This window comes from Galeopterus variegatus, unplaced genomic scaffold (assembly GCF_000696425.1).
Source record: "Galeopterus variegatus unplaced genomic scaffold, G_variegatus-3.0.2 Scaffold1414, whole genome shotgun sequence".
Lineage (NCBI taxonomy): Eukaryota > Metazoa > Chordata > Mammalia > Dermoptera > Cynocephalidae > Galeopterus > Galeopterus variegatus.
The window spans coordinates 353,289-373,202 of record NW_007727525.1 but is presented as its reverse complement, the minus strand read 5'-3'; the positions used below and the strand labels follow the sequence as shown (position 1 = coordinate 373,202).

At 38.1% G+C, this 19,914-nt stretch overlaps 1 protein-coding gene across 1 annotated transcript in view; it reads left to right on the top strand.

Annotated features, from left to right (window-relative positions):
* The window catches only part of PDSS2 (prenyl (decaprenyl) diphosphate synthase, subunit 2), a gene marked incomplete at its 5' end in the record, with an annotated part of 43,093 nt that extends 24,089 nt beyond the window's left edge, over positions 1 to 19,004 (top strand). The window contains one exon of the mRNA XM_008576832.1: positions 17,995 to 19,004. Coding sequence (XP_008575054.1) covers positions 17,995 to 18,153 — 159 coding nt within the window. The remainder of the gene's footprint in view (positions 1 to 17,994) is intronic.
* Between the last annotated feature and the right edge of the window lie 910 nt (positions 19,005 to 19,914).

Here is a 19,914-nt window from a genome sequence, read left to right as displayed (position 1 = left end):
TTTTAACATTTTCAAAATGGCTTGTTTAAATATCTCCATCACAGAGAGGCAGGCTTTTTCCCAATTTCTTTTTAATAATTGCTTCAGATGTACAAATATGAATATATATCACTTGGTCAAAACCAGATTCTGTTCAGCATTGTGGAGTCTGCCTTCTGTGCATTCTTTAACAAGTGACCAGGACTGTGCCTTAAATGAGCTTTGACATTCATGCCAATTTTAATACAAAGACTCTGAATGGTTTACAATAGCTTGCTTTATATTTATCTCTAGCCTTTACAGTGCATTTCATATAATTTGCCCCATGACTCAACCCAGAAAAGTGAGTTTTATTTTTTTTCTTATGAGATTCACTCTAAGCACAAAGAATTATTCAAGGTTAAGCACTTAGTAAGGAAAGACCTTGCAGATGGTAATTGTGTAGACATCCAGTTCTCAGTCAAGTATAAGAGATATTTTTTAGAAGTATGGGCTTTTGACTGGCACTGCCTCCTAGACTTTGTTCAGGGTTCCAGAGTGGCACATTCTCCTAGCTCTGTCCTCCCAGTCCTCTCAGGCATCGGTGTCTAGAAGCTGCTGCTCTCCTCAGTCCTCCCTGCCCTCAGAAGTCCTTGCACATTCTATTTTATTATAAAATGCATTTGCATAGTGTACACATTAAAATTCACTCCCCACCAGCAAACAGTAATGTCCACAGACATTTGCATTTACATGATCACATATCATCACTTTCCTTTAAGAAGAAAAAAAACATTTTTTATGTCATGATTCTCCTTTCCAAAGTTTGCCCTTTTAGCCATTTCTTCTTTTGATTATACATAGATGCTTCAGCCATTGTGCTGCAGGATGAGTCCAAAATTCTACCTTTTAAACCTCAAGTATAGAAAAATTTTTTGTAAATATTATTGTTCTTTTTTTGACATAGCCAGACTTATTTATTTAATTGGGGCAGACAATTTTTTCTCCTTGTTCTTTCCCATAAGCCTAGCTAACTGGCTCTGAGAATTTTTCGCATTGGCACATTTCGAGACCAGATGTTGCTGTGTTTTCTCTTCCCTGTACCCCTTTCTTGGGCAGATGCTTCTCCTACCCTGGGACTTTTCATTAGCTCCTTCGGTAAAATATTCTATCCAGCATCACTGTGTGCACTAAATCTCTCACTTCCTCTAGCCTCTCAAAGATGTCTTAACATTTAGGATTTCCTTTTAGTGATAATTATGGAGACTGTAGAAACACTGACATTCCCCTCTCCTATCTTGTTCCATAAAGGACTTGTGATACAATTAGATAAGATGTTGACTGTAGGATTTAAAGAAAAAAAAATCCAGATCCAAATACCATTATGATGCAGGTGCAACTGTGTAAAATTTTATATGCTCCATAAAGTATGGAAGACAGCGTGTAAAAATGTAAATAAAGGCATTAAAGCAGTAACATTTAAGCATGTTTTAAATAAGAAATATATTGTACTTTTTAAAGATTTCTGTTTTATAAGTGTAGACTCTGGTTTGAATTGGAATTTTTTTCCAATTGTGACCTAAGCCAGTGAGAACTGAAAAATAAATGGTCTGAAATTATGTTTTTAGTGAACTAACCAGAATTTAATTCTAGGCTCCTAAAGAATTACTTGCTTCTATGGCAATAGGCAAAAATGTACATTTGGGAGATGTAAGTTTTGTATACCGTGAATTTTTGTGCTAGACTTCAAGGAGTGGTTGAGGGGCTAGTGGGAGATTGAGAAAGATGGAAACTTAGTGCACTGACCAAGCCTTGTGGGAGCTGACCTGATGGCCTAACCACAGGGATAGGGGCTGGAAGGTACTGCCAGAACTGCCATCTGAAATTTTTAAATTCCCCCACTCCTCATTTCCTAAAAAATCGGATAAAATCAGTTATTTTTCTTTTGGCAATTACATTCCAGACAAGTGTTTTTCCTTGCAGCAGTAATGAAGAGATTCTCTTTAATATGTTTCTCAAAACAATTAATTTAAGTCTGTTTTTGCAACTACAGCTTCAATTTCAAATCTCCTTCAAAATGCAGTTGTTGATGATGGAAAAATAATCATTGGTCAATTTCTGTCCATAGTAAAGTACAGAAGCTTTTGTACCATGTGAAACTTTTTATCAAAAACAAACTTTAGGGGCTGGCCAGTTAGCTTAGTTGGTTAAAGAACAGTTTTATAACACCAGGGTCAAGGGTCCGAATCCCCATACGGCCCTGCCGCACCCCCCAAAATTTTTTTAATTATACGTGCAATAATTAGTATCTTAAACTAGAAGTGTGCCTTATCATGAACCCTCAAGTCTCTGCAAAACAGTTGCCCTCTGTCCATTCATTCATTCCCTTTCACCAAACTAGGTTTATTCCTCCTTAAGTATCTGAATGTATAATTTTGTATTTGTCCCCGGTGACTATCATCTTGCTTTGATGATGTGTTCCTCTAATTTCTTAATGTTATTTTAAAATTAGATTCTTGTTCTCTGAGGTGCTAGCAATCCCACACATGGCAATGGTATCAACAGATTTAATGATGATAATCTCTATTCTCTTGTGGATCATAAATAAAATTATTAAATGATTTCAGTGATAATCCTCTTTATGACATCATAAAATATGCCACCCTCTCAGTTGTTAACCCAAATACTATTGATATTGATTGAAAATAGTTATAAATATCTCTTATTTTTCTTCAAATCATATATTCCTAGCTTAGCTTGTTGATCTTTAGTTTATAATGATATACATAAAATGGTAAATTATTTAGCTCATAACAATAACATTTAGGGGGGTAATTTCTCCCATTCTCAAATTTACCATTTTGAATTCCTGGACTGTGAAAAATTACATATCTACAATTATCAGGAAGTTAAGGCAGATTTAGATTATAGATGAAGACTAATTGAAAGCCTTCAATGATGTCTGGGTTTGCTCACCATTACACATTGAGGGCCTCGCACTGTGCCTGGCACATAGTAGGTACCCAATAAATATTTGTTGAATGAATGAATGAATGACCCAAGATAGCCCACATGTTTGGGCCTATACTCTGTTCTTCTAATTCATAAAGCATATTTTACTCCACCCTTGTTCCTCTTATTTCCCCCCAGGTATATTTTTAATCAAACTGTTACATCCTCAATGCCTTGCACCCCCTGGGTTGAAACAAAGAATCAATTGAGGTAATCTTTTGAATCTTACTCTGGAAAGCTAACTAAAAATGCCCTCCAGGCTGGTTCAGTGAGTGAGTGCTCTGCACTGTGGGATAGCTGGATTCAATTATTGCTCCCAGTTTGTGGTGTGAGGAGCCACCTGTGCACAGAGAGTGCGTGTATGTCTTTATGTAGAGGATAGAGCCTTCTGTGCCCACAGTAGAGCCTGTTTAGTCCATTAAAACAGTTTTTAAGTAGATCTGAAGGGAGTACTCTCTCTTCTCTTGTCATAGAATACAGTAGAAAGACATGGGTTTTCCAAAATTATGGTTTTTTGAGAGAGAAGAAAAGAGAGGTACCTCTGTGTAGATACTAAACATAGTTTTAGTAAGTTAAAAGTCTTTGTCATCACCTACATTTATATTTCCAAACTCATACACTAACCCTACAGTTTGATTTTGTGCAGAATTAAGGATTTTTGTGATTTCAAGCTGTTTGATCCATCAGAAAGCTGTGATTTGTGTAGTTAGTACATCTGAAGCCGTTCCCGCATGTTTCTTACGCAGTGTCTGCAAGCACTACTGAACCTCCCCATTTACCACATCAGACAGAGTATTGATCTTTGATAATGAACTTAACCATCTTTCCTGAAATAACAAGGAGGCTGTGCCCTCTCAATTTCAAACAAAATTACTGGGGTAACAGTAGAGATCACAGGACCTACAACGTAGCCTAGTGATGTGTAAGATGTTACTAAGGATTGTGGGTGAGTAGATCTCATTCCTTTCCCCACCGTCCGCCCTTGATGAAAGGTCTTACCTACTCTCTAGATTATAATAAAGCCAAAGCCATACCTCCAAAGGTTAACTAGTGCATGGTGCAATGGTGCCCCTGTGGAAGATCTCCCTTTTCTAGATTTAAGGAAAATATGCTAACCTGTATCTTTGATTCATTCCTAACAACATTTGTGTGCACCTATTTAGAAAAGGTTGTAGGCCTTTCTCTGTGCTGTGCTTTCTTTAAGATCCATGCCACTGTATTATATGTTTTTCAATGTGTACAATGTTTGAGACATACACTAAGCACCTTACTTCAATAATTCTATTGGATTCTTACTCTGAATCCCCTCATTTTACAAAAAAGAGCTCAAGTAACTTAAGAGTGTTCACATAGTTATTATCTCACAGAGTCAAGATTCTTCCCAGGTCGGCTGACTCAACAGTGTGTATTTTTTTTACCTCCCTACTGATTCTCAAGGTGCTTTAGACATACTACAAAAAGAGATTATATGAAGACTCTGGTCTCTCAAGCATCCAGAAAATGGTGTGCATTACTCTGTAATCTAACATTTGTAATCTAACACAGAAATGTGCTTGTCTGCTAAATGACTGCCATAGGATTTACATTTCCTGAACTAGTACAATAGTTATTGTGACTTTTTAAAGCTAGTAATCATTCTTCACTCGTCTGAGAAAGTTTTATAGATAATAACTATTTAAAACAAGTTCTCATTACTATTCTCTAGAGGGAGGTAAAGATCTAAGTTAACAAATACACCTTCCATAACACCCTAACGTAGAGACCTCCTACATCTGGAAAACCTGATAAACCAGCACATCTGATTATGCTTACATGGCACAATGAGTAACTTCTTCACCCCATACGTTGATTCCTGAATTTGCCCCCAGTCTGGTGCAACCTACCTGGAAGACATGGCTGAGGCATACATTTATTTCATTGTCATTGTTCTCAGTAGACAGAGTTTTTCTGTTCTTTGAAGGGCTTTCTGGTGAAGTCATGAATGTGCTTTAAGCTCATCTTGCATCAGGATGCATGTTAGGATATGAGGAATCTAGGGTCACATGGATGGTGGCAGTGGTAGTTTAGGACAAGTAGTCCCCAGGTATCAGCATCCAAATACGAAAGCAGATGAAAAATTGGGGCATGAGAAGGATATAAGAAATTTATAAGATATAGACTCGAGTAAAATAACAGAAACTCATTGTTACATAGTTTATGTATTCCTCAGGACTATTTTATACCTACATGATGTGAGCACTCTCATCCCACAGTGTTCTTTTTAATTAAATAACCAGCATAGTATTTGTCATGAGATTACAGAGCTTACTATTTATTGATTCACTCCTAAAAAAGCTACAGGCAAGAGTGGCTCATTGCTGCAGTCTACAGCCTATGACATGTTTTGCTTGTTGAATTTCTATTACAGAGTTTGCTAAAAAGCTTCACAGTCCTGGTTTTGCGTTTTGAATTTCAATGTGTATAACTAAGTTCCTCTTTGGAATATTATGCTAAAATTAAAAATTAACTTTGAATCAGAATATGGACAAATCTATGATTATTTATAAATCATCAAATTCTCCTTTGGAAGACATGATAAGCAAGGAGCAATGATTGCTTTTCTGTAGAATTAATCCTAAATTTAATATGATTCCGTATTACTAACCTCAAATGCCCAACCTATCAAATGTTGATGACAGTTTATAAATTAAGAATTAAATTGTACATTGTGTCTCATTTAATTACATTTAGAAATCAGGCACATCTGCTTATATTCTGAGGTACAAATTGACCTCTGCTCCTTGAAGTAGCAAGCACTGCTTTCGCCTGAATTCTTCTCTACCAGGGTGTTAATTTAGATCGATTTTAAGTGTATCAGTAAAAAATCTTAAACTACATATAAATACTCCTAAACCATATAAACATATAACAAAAATTTTAAAACTACATATAAATACCCCCTAAACCATATATGTAGTATCTATTCAGATACAGTAATTTATATGAAATGAATTGTTGGGTTATGTTCAGCTTTTGTGGATGGTAGGCCATAGCGCGAACTCATCAATGTACTTAGCAGAGAGGTTGAGCCTTGAAATAAGTTCTGAAGTCTCACTCCCAATAGGAGGCTGCATACTGTCCATACTGAGCCTAATAGACATGTGTGGAGGAGAGGCAAGAAAAATGATACCAAACATGTCCTTTATCATACATTGTTTTTTCTTTTAGGGGGAATAGTTTAAGTTTTAAATGGTCGAGATGATTTGGGAATTCATTTTAAAAAACAGGCATGTCTCCAACTCACTAATAATCAGAGATTTAAAATAATTAAAACACCTTCATGAATCTACGTAGTCTATGAATATTTACAATTAAAGCCAAGTGCATTATGTAAAGGTTGCATGTAAATTTTGTAATGATCCCCTTGCTCCCTTCCTCTTCAAATCTTGCATTTATATAGCATTTTATTGGTGTCAAACTGATTTTAGGGCTGGCCAGTTAGGTCACTTGGTTAGAGTGTGGTGCTGATAACACCAAGGTCAGATCCCTGTACTGGCCAGCTGCCAAAAAACATACTAATATCACATACATTATCTTATTTATTCTTCACAATAATTCCAATGGTATAAATATCATCTTTCTGAATTTACAGGTGAGGAAACTAGGACTTAGAGAATTTGCTCTGCCCAAGGTCTCACCTGTCCAAATCCAGAATTTCCCTACCCCAGTTTTCTCTCTACCCCTCTGCAATTATTTTTCATATTATTATGAAACAAAACAAAAACAAATTAATCAGTTGTCCTTTTAAGGAGAACATCTCAAGGGTGATTCCCATTGAAAGACTTTTGAAAGGTTCTTGTGTGGCTTCATCTGGGGAATTCTGCTCCAAGGTGCTTACATCGCTACCGTGTTTGGAAACGGTGTCATTTTTGTCCCTCTCAGAGCCCACTACTCCCACCTTGGCTTTGGTTCCCAGGACTCAGTAAAGGAAAGGAGAACAGTGTAACAAATGTCATGTGCTTCCATACATTTGTACAGAATGATTTTAATTCCACAAAAGAATAAATAGAACTTGTTAAAAATTGAGTATCTTCCCCGGACCAACCAGCCGCCAAAAAAAAAAAAAATTGAGCATCTTAGTTCTCAATACAAATTCATATTACAGGAATTTTGCAAGCTATTTTACAAAAGAAAAATATTCTAATGTTTTCTTAGAGAGCAGTAAAAATGCTAAAGCATGGGCCAAATTATATTTTATTTTGAACTCATTAATCCTTTACCAATGTCTTCAATATAGTATGATGAACCCTAAGATTCAATTTAAAAAATAGTGAAAATAACATCAGGCAATATTTAGTCTTGTCATTGTGTGACACTACAAGCATCACTGCTGCACTGTCTTTGGTTGAGAATTTTAGAAAAAATAAGTTTTTGTTAGTTGAGGATTTAAATAAAAGTATACTAGTTTTGTTTTGTGACTCAGTAGTGGAGGTAATCATACCTAAGTCTTGCTCAGTGCCTTTCTGTTTAAAAAAAAAGCATAACCAGAAGAATAAACTTAATCTATGACCTTTTTCTTACCAGCAAATGTGGACATTTTCCACTTCCGATTCCTATTGGCAATTGTTCTGCAATCATGTGACATTTTTAGTTGGGTAGAAAAAAATGTATATGCTGCAGTAGAGCTACATAATTCATCTAACTATGGATTCAATTTTCTGTTATCTCTATAAATATGGTTTTGTCCTAACTATTTGACTTGATGTATTTCTTTTAATCTGTGATATGTATTTTAAAAATTTGCCCTCATGCAAAAAGTCTGTGTCACTTTGGACAACTTACTCCTGCCTAAGTTTGTTCACTTTTAAAATGAGAATAATAATAGTATAAGGCTATTGTGAAGATTAAAGATATATGCAGTATATCTCAGAACAGTGTCGGACACACAGTAAGTACTATATATAGGATTGTCTGTTGTTATTGCTATTGTTGTTGTTTTTATTACTATTTTAATATTGGGATATATTACCATTCTGCATGTGAATTCAGGTGATTGAGGAAATAACTAAAAATTCTCTTATTTTTGTCTCCTTCCATTTTTGCCAAAGTAAGTGTTTCATTAGGATCAGTGGATTTTTTTTTTGGTAGACCCTAGCAATTAATTTGTAACTCTAAGTAAAAAAGAATGCTTTTTATGTTGTTTACACATATTAGAGAAAGGTTTTAATGTAGCTTTTCCTTTTGTACCAAGTCTTGCCACTCAGAAATTGTCAAGACCTTTCAGTTGAAGCACTGTCAGCTAGAATCTCTGGTGTGGATGTACCCGTGGACGCAGCCTCATTCCACCTTCCACATTGGCTAAGAGTTTCTTTCATTCATATTTTCTCTGACATGGGGTCATCCAGTCACTGAGGACTTTCAATAATAGAGAGCCCACGGCTTGTCAAAAATAATTATTCTGTCATTAGACAACTCTAGTCATCTGAAAGCTCTTTCTTATTTGTAATTGAAATCTGCTTCCCAGAAAGGGTAGGGGGAGAGAGGATTGGGAGGGGTTGGTTAGACAGATACAATTAGATAGGAGGAATAAGATGTAGTGTTCTATAGCAGTGTAGAGTGACGATAATTAACCATTTATTGTATACTTTCAATTAGCTAGAATGGATTTTGAATGTTCCCAACACAAAGAAATGATAAATGTTTGAGGTAATGGAAAAAAAAAATGAAAAAAAAAAAACAAAATAAAACAGTGTTTGCCAGGGTTTCAGGGAGGAGTGGGGGGAAGGAGGGATGAATAGGTGGAGCATGGAGGATTTTTAGGGCAGTGAAACTATTCTGCATGATACCGTAATGGTGAATACATGACATTTTACATTTGGCAAAAACCCATAGAACTGTACAATATGAGAAGTGAATCCTAACATAAAGTTTAGTTATTAATAATGTATAATATTGGTTCATAATTGTAACAAATGTACCACATTAATGTCAGATGTTAATAATAGGAGAAGTTGTATATAGGGGATGGGGACAGTATGTGAACTGTCTGTACTTTTCTGCTCAATTTTTCTATAAACCTAAAACTGTTATAAAAATCAAGTCTTATTACTTAAAAAAAAAAAAAAAGAAAACTCCCAGAAACACTACCCTGTTGTTCTTTGTTCTGTCCCCTGAAGCACATAGAAAAGACTGTTTCTTCTTCCATTTAATTGCTTCAGATATTTGAAGATGGCTTTCATATCCTCCTTTAATCCTTTCATCCAGGTTAAACATTCCTCAGATGACATGTTTTCACATTCTTCTTCATCCTAATACTGAACCCAGTCTATCATGTCAATGCCCCTCTCAACACATGGCACCCTGGACTGACACAGTTTTCTAAACATAGGTTGACCGTCAAAGAGTGCAGTGAGACCATTCCCACCTCTGTTTGGGATGCATGCATCTGTTGGTGCTGCCAAAGTTTGAATTTGCATTTTTTGTGTGTCTACATCACAGTCTTGGCTTATATAAAAAATGTGGTTATCAAAGAATCTCAGCATTTTGTATGTCACTGTCAGATAAAGCTTATACTTTTACAATTAATTTTTAAACCCTAAATGTACAGCTGTATAATTATCCCTGTTACACTTCACTGGCTATTATCAGCCTATTGTTCAACATGTCAAAACCATTAAAAAAATTTTTTAAACATATCCAATTTGTCTGAATAAACCATTAAAATTTTGATGCTATCCATGTGTTACCTATCTCTTGGCTATGTGCCATCTGAAAATTAAAATTTAATATGCATTTTTTTCTTCGTCTTTAAGCAATGCACAGAAATGTGATAAGGGAAAGAAATGAATCCCAGTAGCATGACACTGGAGATTGCTTTCCTGTTCAATATAAATACACTACTAAACATTTTCTAGGAATAGTTGTTTTACATATTCAAATCCATATTACCGTACTCTAGTCCAGACCTCATTTCTGTGCCTTATCTATGAAAGACTAAGTTTTGAAAATCCAAATATACTGTATCTTTGCTAATTCTGAAACTAACAACCAAGTGGCCATATCAAAAAAAGAGAGTATTTTGTCATGACATTTATTGTGACCCACTTATCCTGGGGCTACCATTGCTTCCCCCCCCCCCTGGAGATGGCAAACTATCTATGTAATAATGCTCTGTGGAATTTTGTCATAAATTGTCCATGAGTTCACTGGTCTATGTTCCAAAACGCACCTTTGTCCTCATTTGTTTCTTTTGTCGTGTGTTTAAAGACACGAGTCAGTTGAATCGCTCGTCTCTGAGTCTTTCAGTAGCTGGGAAGGACATTCTTGTGCATTCCATACACGCAAGAGCAGGATAGAAGTGGGCGGATGCCTCTGTGAAGGTGCTCGAGACTTGGAGTTAGGTGTCTGGAGTGAGGAAGAGGACAGAGAGGGGCAGTGCCAGAAGGTGGCCTGAGGAGAGTATCAGGCAAAGGGAGTGAGAAAACTGCTGGTGAGGAGGGGCCTCTCTGGGTGCTACACAGTTATCTGTTCTAGACTGTAATACGTTTGGAATAGGAGTGTGGGTGATCTTGGAAAGGAAAGGACACCAGAAGCTAGAGGAAAGCTGATTCCCAGGGTGGAAGCTGCATCCAAGGCCTCCTTGACAACCTGTAACTGGCTATTTGAATGCATATTTTGTCCTTAAAGGCCCCTCTTCATGGAATTTATTTTAGTCTTTACAATTTTTAACTCATTCTATAGTTGTTCTATTTCCTCTTTGTCTTCTCTTAATAATATATTATCTTTTGCAAATTTGGGGTATACTTGTTCTTTTTATTTGATTTACAGCCTTTACATTTTTAAGCCCCTGATTTTTGTCATTATCTCTTCCCCCCATGCACCTCTGTCAGTCTTTATTGGATTCTGGGTTTTGGCCTTCCTGACAAGGTTGATTGGTTATGAACACTTTTCTATCAGGTACAGCACTTTAAAACACTTTTAAAAAACAGCACAAAAAACATTTGTGACAAGTGTCCTGGTGATAATGCATAGGGGTGGATTTCCAGCACAGTTTTTACAGCTTTGTACCACTCCTTTGTCAGCTCCTTCAACTCAGGGAGCGTGTCCTGTGTTCACAGTCGTGCTTCGTGCAGAGCAAGTGCTCAACTCGGCTCAGCAGTGGAGCTGATCACTGTGTGTGCTCCACCTTTTGCACCTGGACCCTTTAGAATCTGAGCCCTGGGAGAGCTCATTCTTCACTTCCTTTGGTCTCTTTCATATTAATTATTAACATTGTCGGAATTTAGTTTTTTAGAGACGCCCAACACCCAGGAACTATGTTTTCACTTATGATCTCTTGGAATCATGGCAATCTTTTCACGAAACTTATTTTCGCAATGCACTTTTCTAATGTAGGGTGTCTAAAACCATGCCTGTTAGTACTTTCTTTCCCTGCTTCTAATATCAAGATGGTATGACTTTTTTTTTTTTGAAATATTTCTATCAGCATTACATCCAATTATGTCATCATTCTTAAGCAAAAGTGCTTCTGTCTTCTGATACATCAGTTAGGCACACTAAGAATTTGTCTACAGAATGTGAGTTTCAGCAGATGTTCAGTTGTTGAAGTGCCTTGTCACTATTGCATCTTGCCTTTCTGCCTGCTTCATAATCTTCATTAAGGAAGCATGGTCCATTTCTATCACCTGGTTAGGAGTATGTGGTCTCTCCCCGTAACAGCATGGCTGCCATTTATTTCCTCTTATCCTTGATGTGTTTTCAATCATGAAAAAACTTTAACATATTGTTTAACCCCATGTTGCAGATGAGTTTGAGCATCTCTGTTCTCTCTGAGCACTCTGCCTAGACCCTTTGGGTGAAAGAAAAGTTGGGGTTATGTCCAAGCCTTTTCTAGTGCTATAGGGTGGAAGAGCTCTGGATGTGCAGAAATAAAACGCAGGCTGTTTCACAAATGTGCTGTGGACTCTTGTCCATATCACTTAGCCTCTCTCATCCCAGTAGCCTCTCCTGCGAAATGAGGTGAGAGGTTAAGATTCTGTTGGGGTTTCTCCCAGTCTTAAAGTCTTTCACTGGTTTCCTTGGGCAGAAGTGGCTTCTGCCTCCACTTCTACTAAGTACCTACTCAGTACCAATGCCAGGAGCTTCTTTTTAATATTTTAAAAGGACTTTTGAACCAAGAAATTTTCAGAGACACAATGATTTTCTCAAAAGGGTCTCATAAGAGCAACATTTTATCACTCAGAAGTTGTTTAATAAATGTTAAATAAAATGCACTTAACCTTAAGTACTTTGTATCTTCTCTCTTTGTTAATATCTTTAATTGGATCCTCTAGCAGGGGATTTGGACTTAATTTATTTCAGGTGATACTGCACTTATATAATTATTCAGTTGACTTAATTAGATAGCAGAGAAATAAAACGAACTGATAATTTACCTTTTTTTTTTTTTTTTGCTGTTTATCCTCTGGCTACAGTTTTTTTTAAGCCATAGGGCCAGAGTGGGCATACTAGAACTTCTAGCCACATTCTAATATGGAAAGTTCTATCTATGCATCAATTTGGGCTTTGCCCAGTCGAAATATAGGTGAATGAAGATGTGAAAAGAACTTTTTAAAAAAAATTGTGGTCTTTCCTCTTGCAGCTATTAGTACCAAGGTCATGCGTCCAGCCCACCAGTGTTCCACTTAACTCTCTCTGGTTCCACAGGTCTATTACTGCCCATCTAACCGGTGGTCCTTGGGGGCAGCAACTATATTTCTGTCTGTATCTCCAGCCCCTACTATATGCCTAGGTCATATAGGTATCCACTGAATGCCTGTTGAATTTGATCATTGCAAAAACAACCAGTTGAAAGTGTGGTTAGAACAGTATAAATGTAACACAACTACTTTAAAATACAGTAACTCAAAATACATGCTCCAGCAAGTAAAGTGCTTCCAAGTATTTTTCAGGCCTTATTCAATCCTTCTCCAGGTGTAAAGGCCTAGGTATCTGCATTTTTAAATCCCCCAGGTGAATCTTATGGTCAGGTTGAGGAACTCCTCCTTAATGTGTCTTTTGTCACATTTATTTACAAGGATATCAAGATCATTCTTGTTGAGATCTCTATTACCTATTCTAGTTTACAGTAAAAATGAGTTTCATTTATGGTTTATTAGTTATATCTAAAGGATTTCCTTTGAGCCAGTAGTTTATGTTTAGTTTGTAGGAGTGTTTACAGATATCTATGAGGAATAATAATTTCCAAGAAGGATTATATTACTGGTGAGTCATGAAATGGGCATTTTATACATGAAAGCTATCAGATCCCTTACTATGTATGCAAAGCCCTGTGAGCCCAACTCTGTGGATTTTAGTATTGAATAGAGTCAAATATTCATTGTGTGAGAGAAAATAACTTTTAGGACTTGAGTAACTTTCAGTGATATCCTCCTGATTTCTGTTTTGCCCTTATCTGAATTGCCCATCATCATAGGATTAAATATCCTATTAGCCAAAGCAAATATTCAGCTGAGCCTTGCTGAAAAAAGTTCATAGAGGAACAAAGTAAGTGAACCAATCAGAAAAATGTAGAATGTAGAACATTCTACAGCACAGCCTGGTTCTTTCAAAATGACAATGTCATAGAGGAAAAAAAGATTAAAGTGTGATAACAAACAAATGTGGTGTATGAAGTAGGATTGATCATGGTTTGAAAAAAAATGGCTAAAACATTTTTTTTGGAAACCATTGGAGAATTTTGCACATGGATTAGATGTTAGATATTATTAGGGAATTCTCTAATTAACTTTTCTAGTTAACTTTCTCAGCTGTGATAATGGTATTGTGATTATATAGAAGAAGGTTCTTATCTTAGGAGATACATATCAAAACAAGGATGAAGCATCCTGCAGCCAATGACATGCCCTAGCCAAGTCCTAACAACTCAACTTATTGTTAAATATTCAAGAATTTTGTCATCCCAGGACGCTTGGTAACTTGAAATCAGCCATGATGGGAGTATTTGTACCACAAACGTCTGCGTATGCTACAACTACGGTTTTTACCCCGCCGCCCGCCCCCAATCCTGAGCTAATTTACCAGTATAACACTGCCTGCAGCTTACGTTCAAGTGGTTCAGAGAACACACACTTGTGGATAGTACAAAAATGACAAAATATTAACAATTGTTGAATCTAGGTAGAGAATATATGGCCATTCGTTGTGCTAACCCAGTAGTCAGCAGACTTTTTCTGTAAAGGCCAAAGTGTAAGTATTTTAACCTTCACAGGTCATGCAGTCTAACTTTGCAGCTCTGTCCTTATAGCATAAAAGCAGCCATAGACAATACATAAATGAATGGACATCCCCATGTTCCAACAAAACTTTATTTACAAAAACAGGGGACAGATTTAGCTAAGAGCCACAGCCTTTCAACTTTTCTGGGTTTTTTGGTAGCTGCCCGGTATGGGGATCCAAACCCGTGACCTTGATGTTATAAGGCTGTGTGCTAACCAACTGAGTTAACTGGCCAGCCTGTTTTTTTTTAACTCTATAATAAAAAATTTGAAAAAAACCACAAATGTCTTAGCCTGGTTTTTGGAGCCTCCTTGGGTCCTCTAACTCCTACCCCTGCAAGCTGTGTCATACCAATGCTTTCATTCCCTGGGCACTCTGCACTCTTTGGTCTCCTCTGTGACTTTGCTCAAGCTGTTCTCTTTCCCTACAATCCCCTTGCTGCCCCTGACCCCATATGTCTGTTTATCAACATTCATAAGACATATCTCAAACCTCACTTACTCTGTAGGGCCTTCTTTCATTCCTCTCAACAGCAATAGTCCTACATTTGTGCCTTCCGTTTGCTGCTTTTCACAGTTTACCCTTAATTAGCTCCTGATTCATAGAGAAGGATCATTCTACTCTTTACATACAGTAGGTGCTCAATTAATACTTGTAAATTGAACATCTAGTTTAGTCATGCAGATATCCACATGCCTGCGGTATCAACTTAGAAGTCTAGAATGGGAGGAGAGTGAATATTGGTCTGTTTAATCTAGATTTGGGGAGGTGAAAGAATGCAAATAGGGGAGTGTTCATTCTTTCTCTCTCTCTCTATTTCTTCTTTATCTGTAAGACTGCTCTGATCTAAGTCCAGCTACCTTTAAGGTTGTGTATTAAGCCAAAATAGACTTGATCTTGGTGGAATGGATGGCTTTCTTAGCAATGGCTAAGGGCTTGAGGAGCGAGAACTAAGTCATTTGAGAATCAGTGATGATTTAGATGCTATCAAGTACTCTGCACTATCTCATGTAGTCCCCCCAACATTCCTACAAGAGATTGATATTATCCCCATTTAGAACTGAAAGTAGGTGTAGAGCTCTTTTACCTGCCCGTAATCCTGCTGATTGGGCCAATTGTCTGGAGCTCACAGACCCCTCAAGCCCGTTGCAGGCAGGGTCACAACCCTTCACATGCCAGGCTGGGTCACCAGACCCCTCACATGCAGGCCTGTGAGCTAGGTAACCAGCAAACAGGTCCTTGGAAGCCACAGGTTGGAGAGCATGGCCACGCGTGGTAGACAACCAAGGCAATCAACACCAGCCAAGTGGCCGCGCTGCACATGCGCCCTAACTCCACTCCCCTCCACACATAGTTTGCTTACAAAGAATGCACCACACCACCCCCAACCAGACCTAAGGCAAGAGGGCCTGATTAAATTATTTTATTTTCTCAACAGTAGGTAATGGCATCCCTAAGACTATAAAGCTAGAATGGGAGTTTGAATCTGGCTTCCTCTGATACTCAGTACCATTTCAGTGCCTTCATGCATTCAGTGATTGGCAAGAAACCAGGGAAACCTAGGCTGGAATACACCCAAGGTCATATGCAGTGTGGAGATGTCTGTGGAATGCTAAGAATCTGATGGAGTTTAGTGTTAAGTGCCGCTGGACAAGGTACTAGAAAGCCTGGCTTCTGATCTCAGCTTTGCCATTTTTCATCTGTGATCTTAAGTGACTGAGTTTCTCTGGACCTCTATTCTCAGCTGTATAATTAGAGGAATATATCAGTTTATTTCTTTTATTCATTCATGTTTCATACATTATGCAATAAGTAGCTTAAAGTCTCATGAAGAGATAGGTAAGTGAATGGAGAATTAAAATACAACGCCATATAATAAATGCTGTACTCCAGATGTGCACAGAGTACTTCAGGAGCCCAGAGGAAGAGGGGCACTTGGCCCCTTAGGACCGTCATCCTAGCTGAGTGCATTTCACCCAGGTGGAATCTGGAGGGCTTGTGGGGGATGGGGGAGGACAGCCGAGGGGGAAATGGTAAGTCAACTCTGAGAACTGCAACTAGTTCCCCTAAATACATGATGAAGGGGGAAAGCGGGGGAAAATGAGGCTGGGCAAGAACTAGATTGGAGAGAGACTTCAATGCCTCATGAAAGAGCTTGGACTTTTCTCTTAAAGCTATTGGAAGGCAGTGAAGGGTTTTAATCAAGATCGTATTTGCATTTTATAAAGATCTCCTTGATGGCATGGCAGATGGAGTCCAAGGGTGCAGAACTGGTGATGGGAAGACTCTTTAGGAGGTGATTGCAAAAAATAACCTAGGCGAGGGATGATGATAGCCTGAACTAATGTAGTGGCAGTGGGAATGAAGAGTAAAAGATAAATTTGAGAGCACTGAAAGAGAATGACTAGGACTTATTGCCTCTATCAGTCAAAATGGCTACAGATAATCTCACAATCTTGGTGGCTTAAAACAACAAAGTTGGGTTTCTTGCCCACACTACATGTCTGTTGCAGGTAGGAGAGGCACTATGGTGTGCTCATTTTGGTCACTCAGGGATGTAGGCTGAGGAGCACCTCCAATGTGGCTGGTGGACCTGCCAGAGGGAAAGCTCTAGAGGGACTTACCTGAAGCGTTAAACACTGCAGCCCAGAAGTGACATGCAGCATTCACATCTCATAGAGTAGATCTGTCACCTGGCCCCACCCGATTGATCTCTGAGGGCCAGAAAGTTTAGTCACAGGTGAGCAACCCTGGGACTGCCCTGGTGCCAGACTGGATGTGGGGGATGAAGAGGACTCCCAGGTTTCTGACTTAGGGAATCAGGCAGACAGTTAAGGCATTCACTGAGAAAGAGAAGACGGAACTTGGGCAAGGGAAAGTGGGCAGACCAAATAATTATGAATTTTTTTAGCTCTAAAGTGTAACCATTTTATTGTTCCTTTCTCATCATCAAAGAGAGAGATTGGGGGCCGAGCCCGTGGCGCTCTCGGGAGAGTGCGGCGCTGGGAGTGCAGCAGCGCTCCCGCCGCCGGTTCGGATCCTATATAGGGATGACCGGTGCGCTCACAGCGCTCACTGGCTGAGCGCGCGGTGCGGCCGTCTCAAAAAGGACAAAAAAAAAAAAAAAAGAGAGAGAGAGAGATTGGAAGTCAACTTCGTTTGTCAGCAAGAGTTTATTCCTTACAAAGGATGTTTTTGTTTGGTCTTCCCAGTCAAATAAAATGTTTTAGTTTTTAAAATGTAGCAGTTCGGATCCTATATAGGGATGACCGGTGCTTCAGATCTAATACTACCTATATGTATCTTTCTTGAATTTTCATATGGACTATGGTGTCAACATATGGTGTATAAAATAAAAAAGTGATTAGCTAAGATGTAATTGAAGCCTTTCTCATAAGAATTTCAGGCTGCTGAATTCAAAATGCCAGAGTTGGAAATGCCCTCCCGCCTTCATTGCCACCATCCCCGAGCACATTTCAAGATATCAAGATATCGAGGGGTGGGAGTCGGGAGGAGGTGTAATTAGGCTGATTGGAGCCTGTTGTGCTGCTCTGGAGCTCAGACATCGAGCAGCCTTAGGGAATGTTAGTGCCTCAAGATCGTTGGGGAATGATGTCCTCTTTTCCTCAAAATAATGTAGCAGAAATACCGAACCTATACTGTTTCTTTCTTTCTTTGTTTCCACCTCCCCTCCCCTCCCCAATTTAATTGTGGTGCTTACTGCATACCTTAAAAACTGACTTTTATCGTGCATTTGTTTCTTAACAGTTGCGAGAAACAATCAAAGCTGGCAAAGGTGTGACTTCAGCTATTGACCTGTGTCGTTACCATGGAAACAAGGCACTGGAGGCCCTGGAGAGCTTTCCTCCCTCAGAGGCCAGATCTGCTTTAGAAAACATTGTGTTTGCGGTGACCAGATTTTCATGACACCAAATTAAAAAGACACTATTGTTCACAGGCTGAAAAACCTAGGGAATGAGGGGATCGAGAGAGTCTTCATGATGAAATATCTAAATGTGTAATGACTTTAAAAACATATACATTTTTTCCTTCTTTTTATCACATTGCTAAATGAATACTATCTTCTTTTTGAAACTGCTACAGACAAAATTAGAAGAAAAAAAGGTCAAGCAGTTTCCACTTGTCATGCCAGAAGCACACTTGAGGCTGCAGTAGCAGAAATAATTAATGAGATTTGCTCCTGTGACCTCAGCAAATGGACAGGAAATAAGTCCTTATTGATTGGACCGAGCCAGGGATGGCGCCAGGGCGGTGGCCTGTGGTTTTCCTTCTAGAGAGGACAGAGCAAGCTGGAAGCTGCAGGTTTCAAGAGGAACACCATCAATGCCTGCCAGGGAGGACTGTCAAATCAAAAACCAGTGACCAATTTGTTGTAATGGAGAATAATTCAAAGAATTAAGAAAAATATGCTTTATTTGTCACCTTGTAATTATGTCTCTGTATTTATAGATACAATATGAATATACTTTGTGCTTCACAGTTTTTGTAACTTTTTTTTTAGAAAAGTTGCTGAAAAGTTGCCAAATATTTGAAGTAGGAGATTAAAATGTTATCAAATGTTAACTTCATTGTTAGGAATTGCCTGTTTTTCTTTCTTGATTATCAATTTTTTTTTCAAACAAATTTCAAAGAACCAAACATTTTTTTTAAGGAAAAAGCAGCTTTTCTCAAGTAAAATGTATTTGTTTGTAATAGTTGGTTTAGATAATACCTTCAATTTTTACAAGTTTCACAAATATAATTGTTGTACTGGGGAATTCATTGGTGAGAGTTTTCTTTTAACCTCAAAATGTCAAATTTTGGTCTTGAACCACAGACATCCAATTACAGAGTGAATATAAGCAATCTCACAGGCCTGCAATCGGACACTGTCTCTGTGTGGTTCATAGGAGATGATTTTTGTGGTTTGTATGCACGCAATATGAGAACACCGTTGACAAGAAGGCTGAGTTTACATAAATGATCTAGATTGAGACTCAGCTACCTTTCTTCCTTATGTAGTGTAATTACAGCCCTATTTGGAGACAGCGAACACAGCAAACAGATTTTATTACCTAGCTCACTCAAACACTAAGTGAAGTTATTTTAGTTAAATTCCTCCCCCCAAAAGTTACAAAACCATTTTATCAGGGCCCAGCATGTGGTATTCAATGAAGAGAAAACGTAAAGCTACAGAGGTTAAGGTACTGTATTATGAAATTTTTTTAAGTGTACTTGAAATATTGTACTTGTATGGTTTATGCTACTACAATTTGAAGGTTTATAGATTTAGCTTAAGAGAAAACTCCACTCTTCTGTTTGAAATGTTTTTTCTCACTGAAATTGGCTTAATTAGTAACTATGGTTAAGATGCTTTATTTCAGACTAGGTTTTAATCATTAACTTCCACAAAGGAGGAGTCATGCTTTGTGTTCTGTGGATGTGCAGGAGCTTCAGTGAGCTGTAAGTTTCATTAAGCAGATGGTTGTGCACTGCAGGGCACAAGGCAGGATTCTAGGGCTCCTCTAATTCTGGTTTAACATCTGGTTTGCTGTGTGACCTTGAGCAAGTCACTTCCATCTCAGCCTCAATTTCCTCAACTGTAAAATGAGATTCAGAGAGATCATGTGTGCTGGCCAGTTAGCTCACACAGTAGAATGTGGTGCTAATACCAAAGTTCAGAACCCT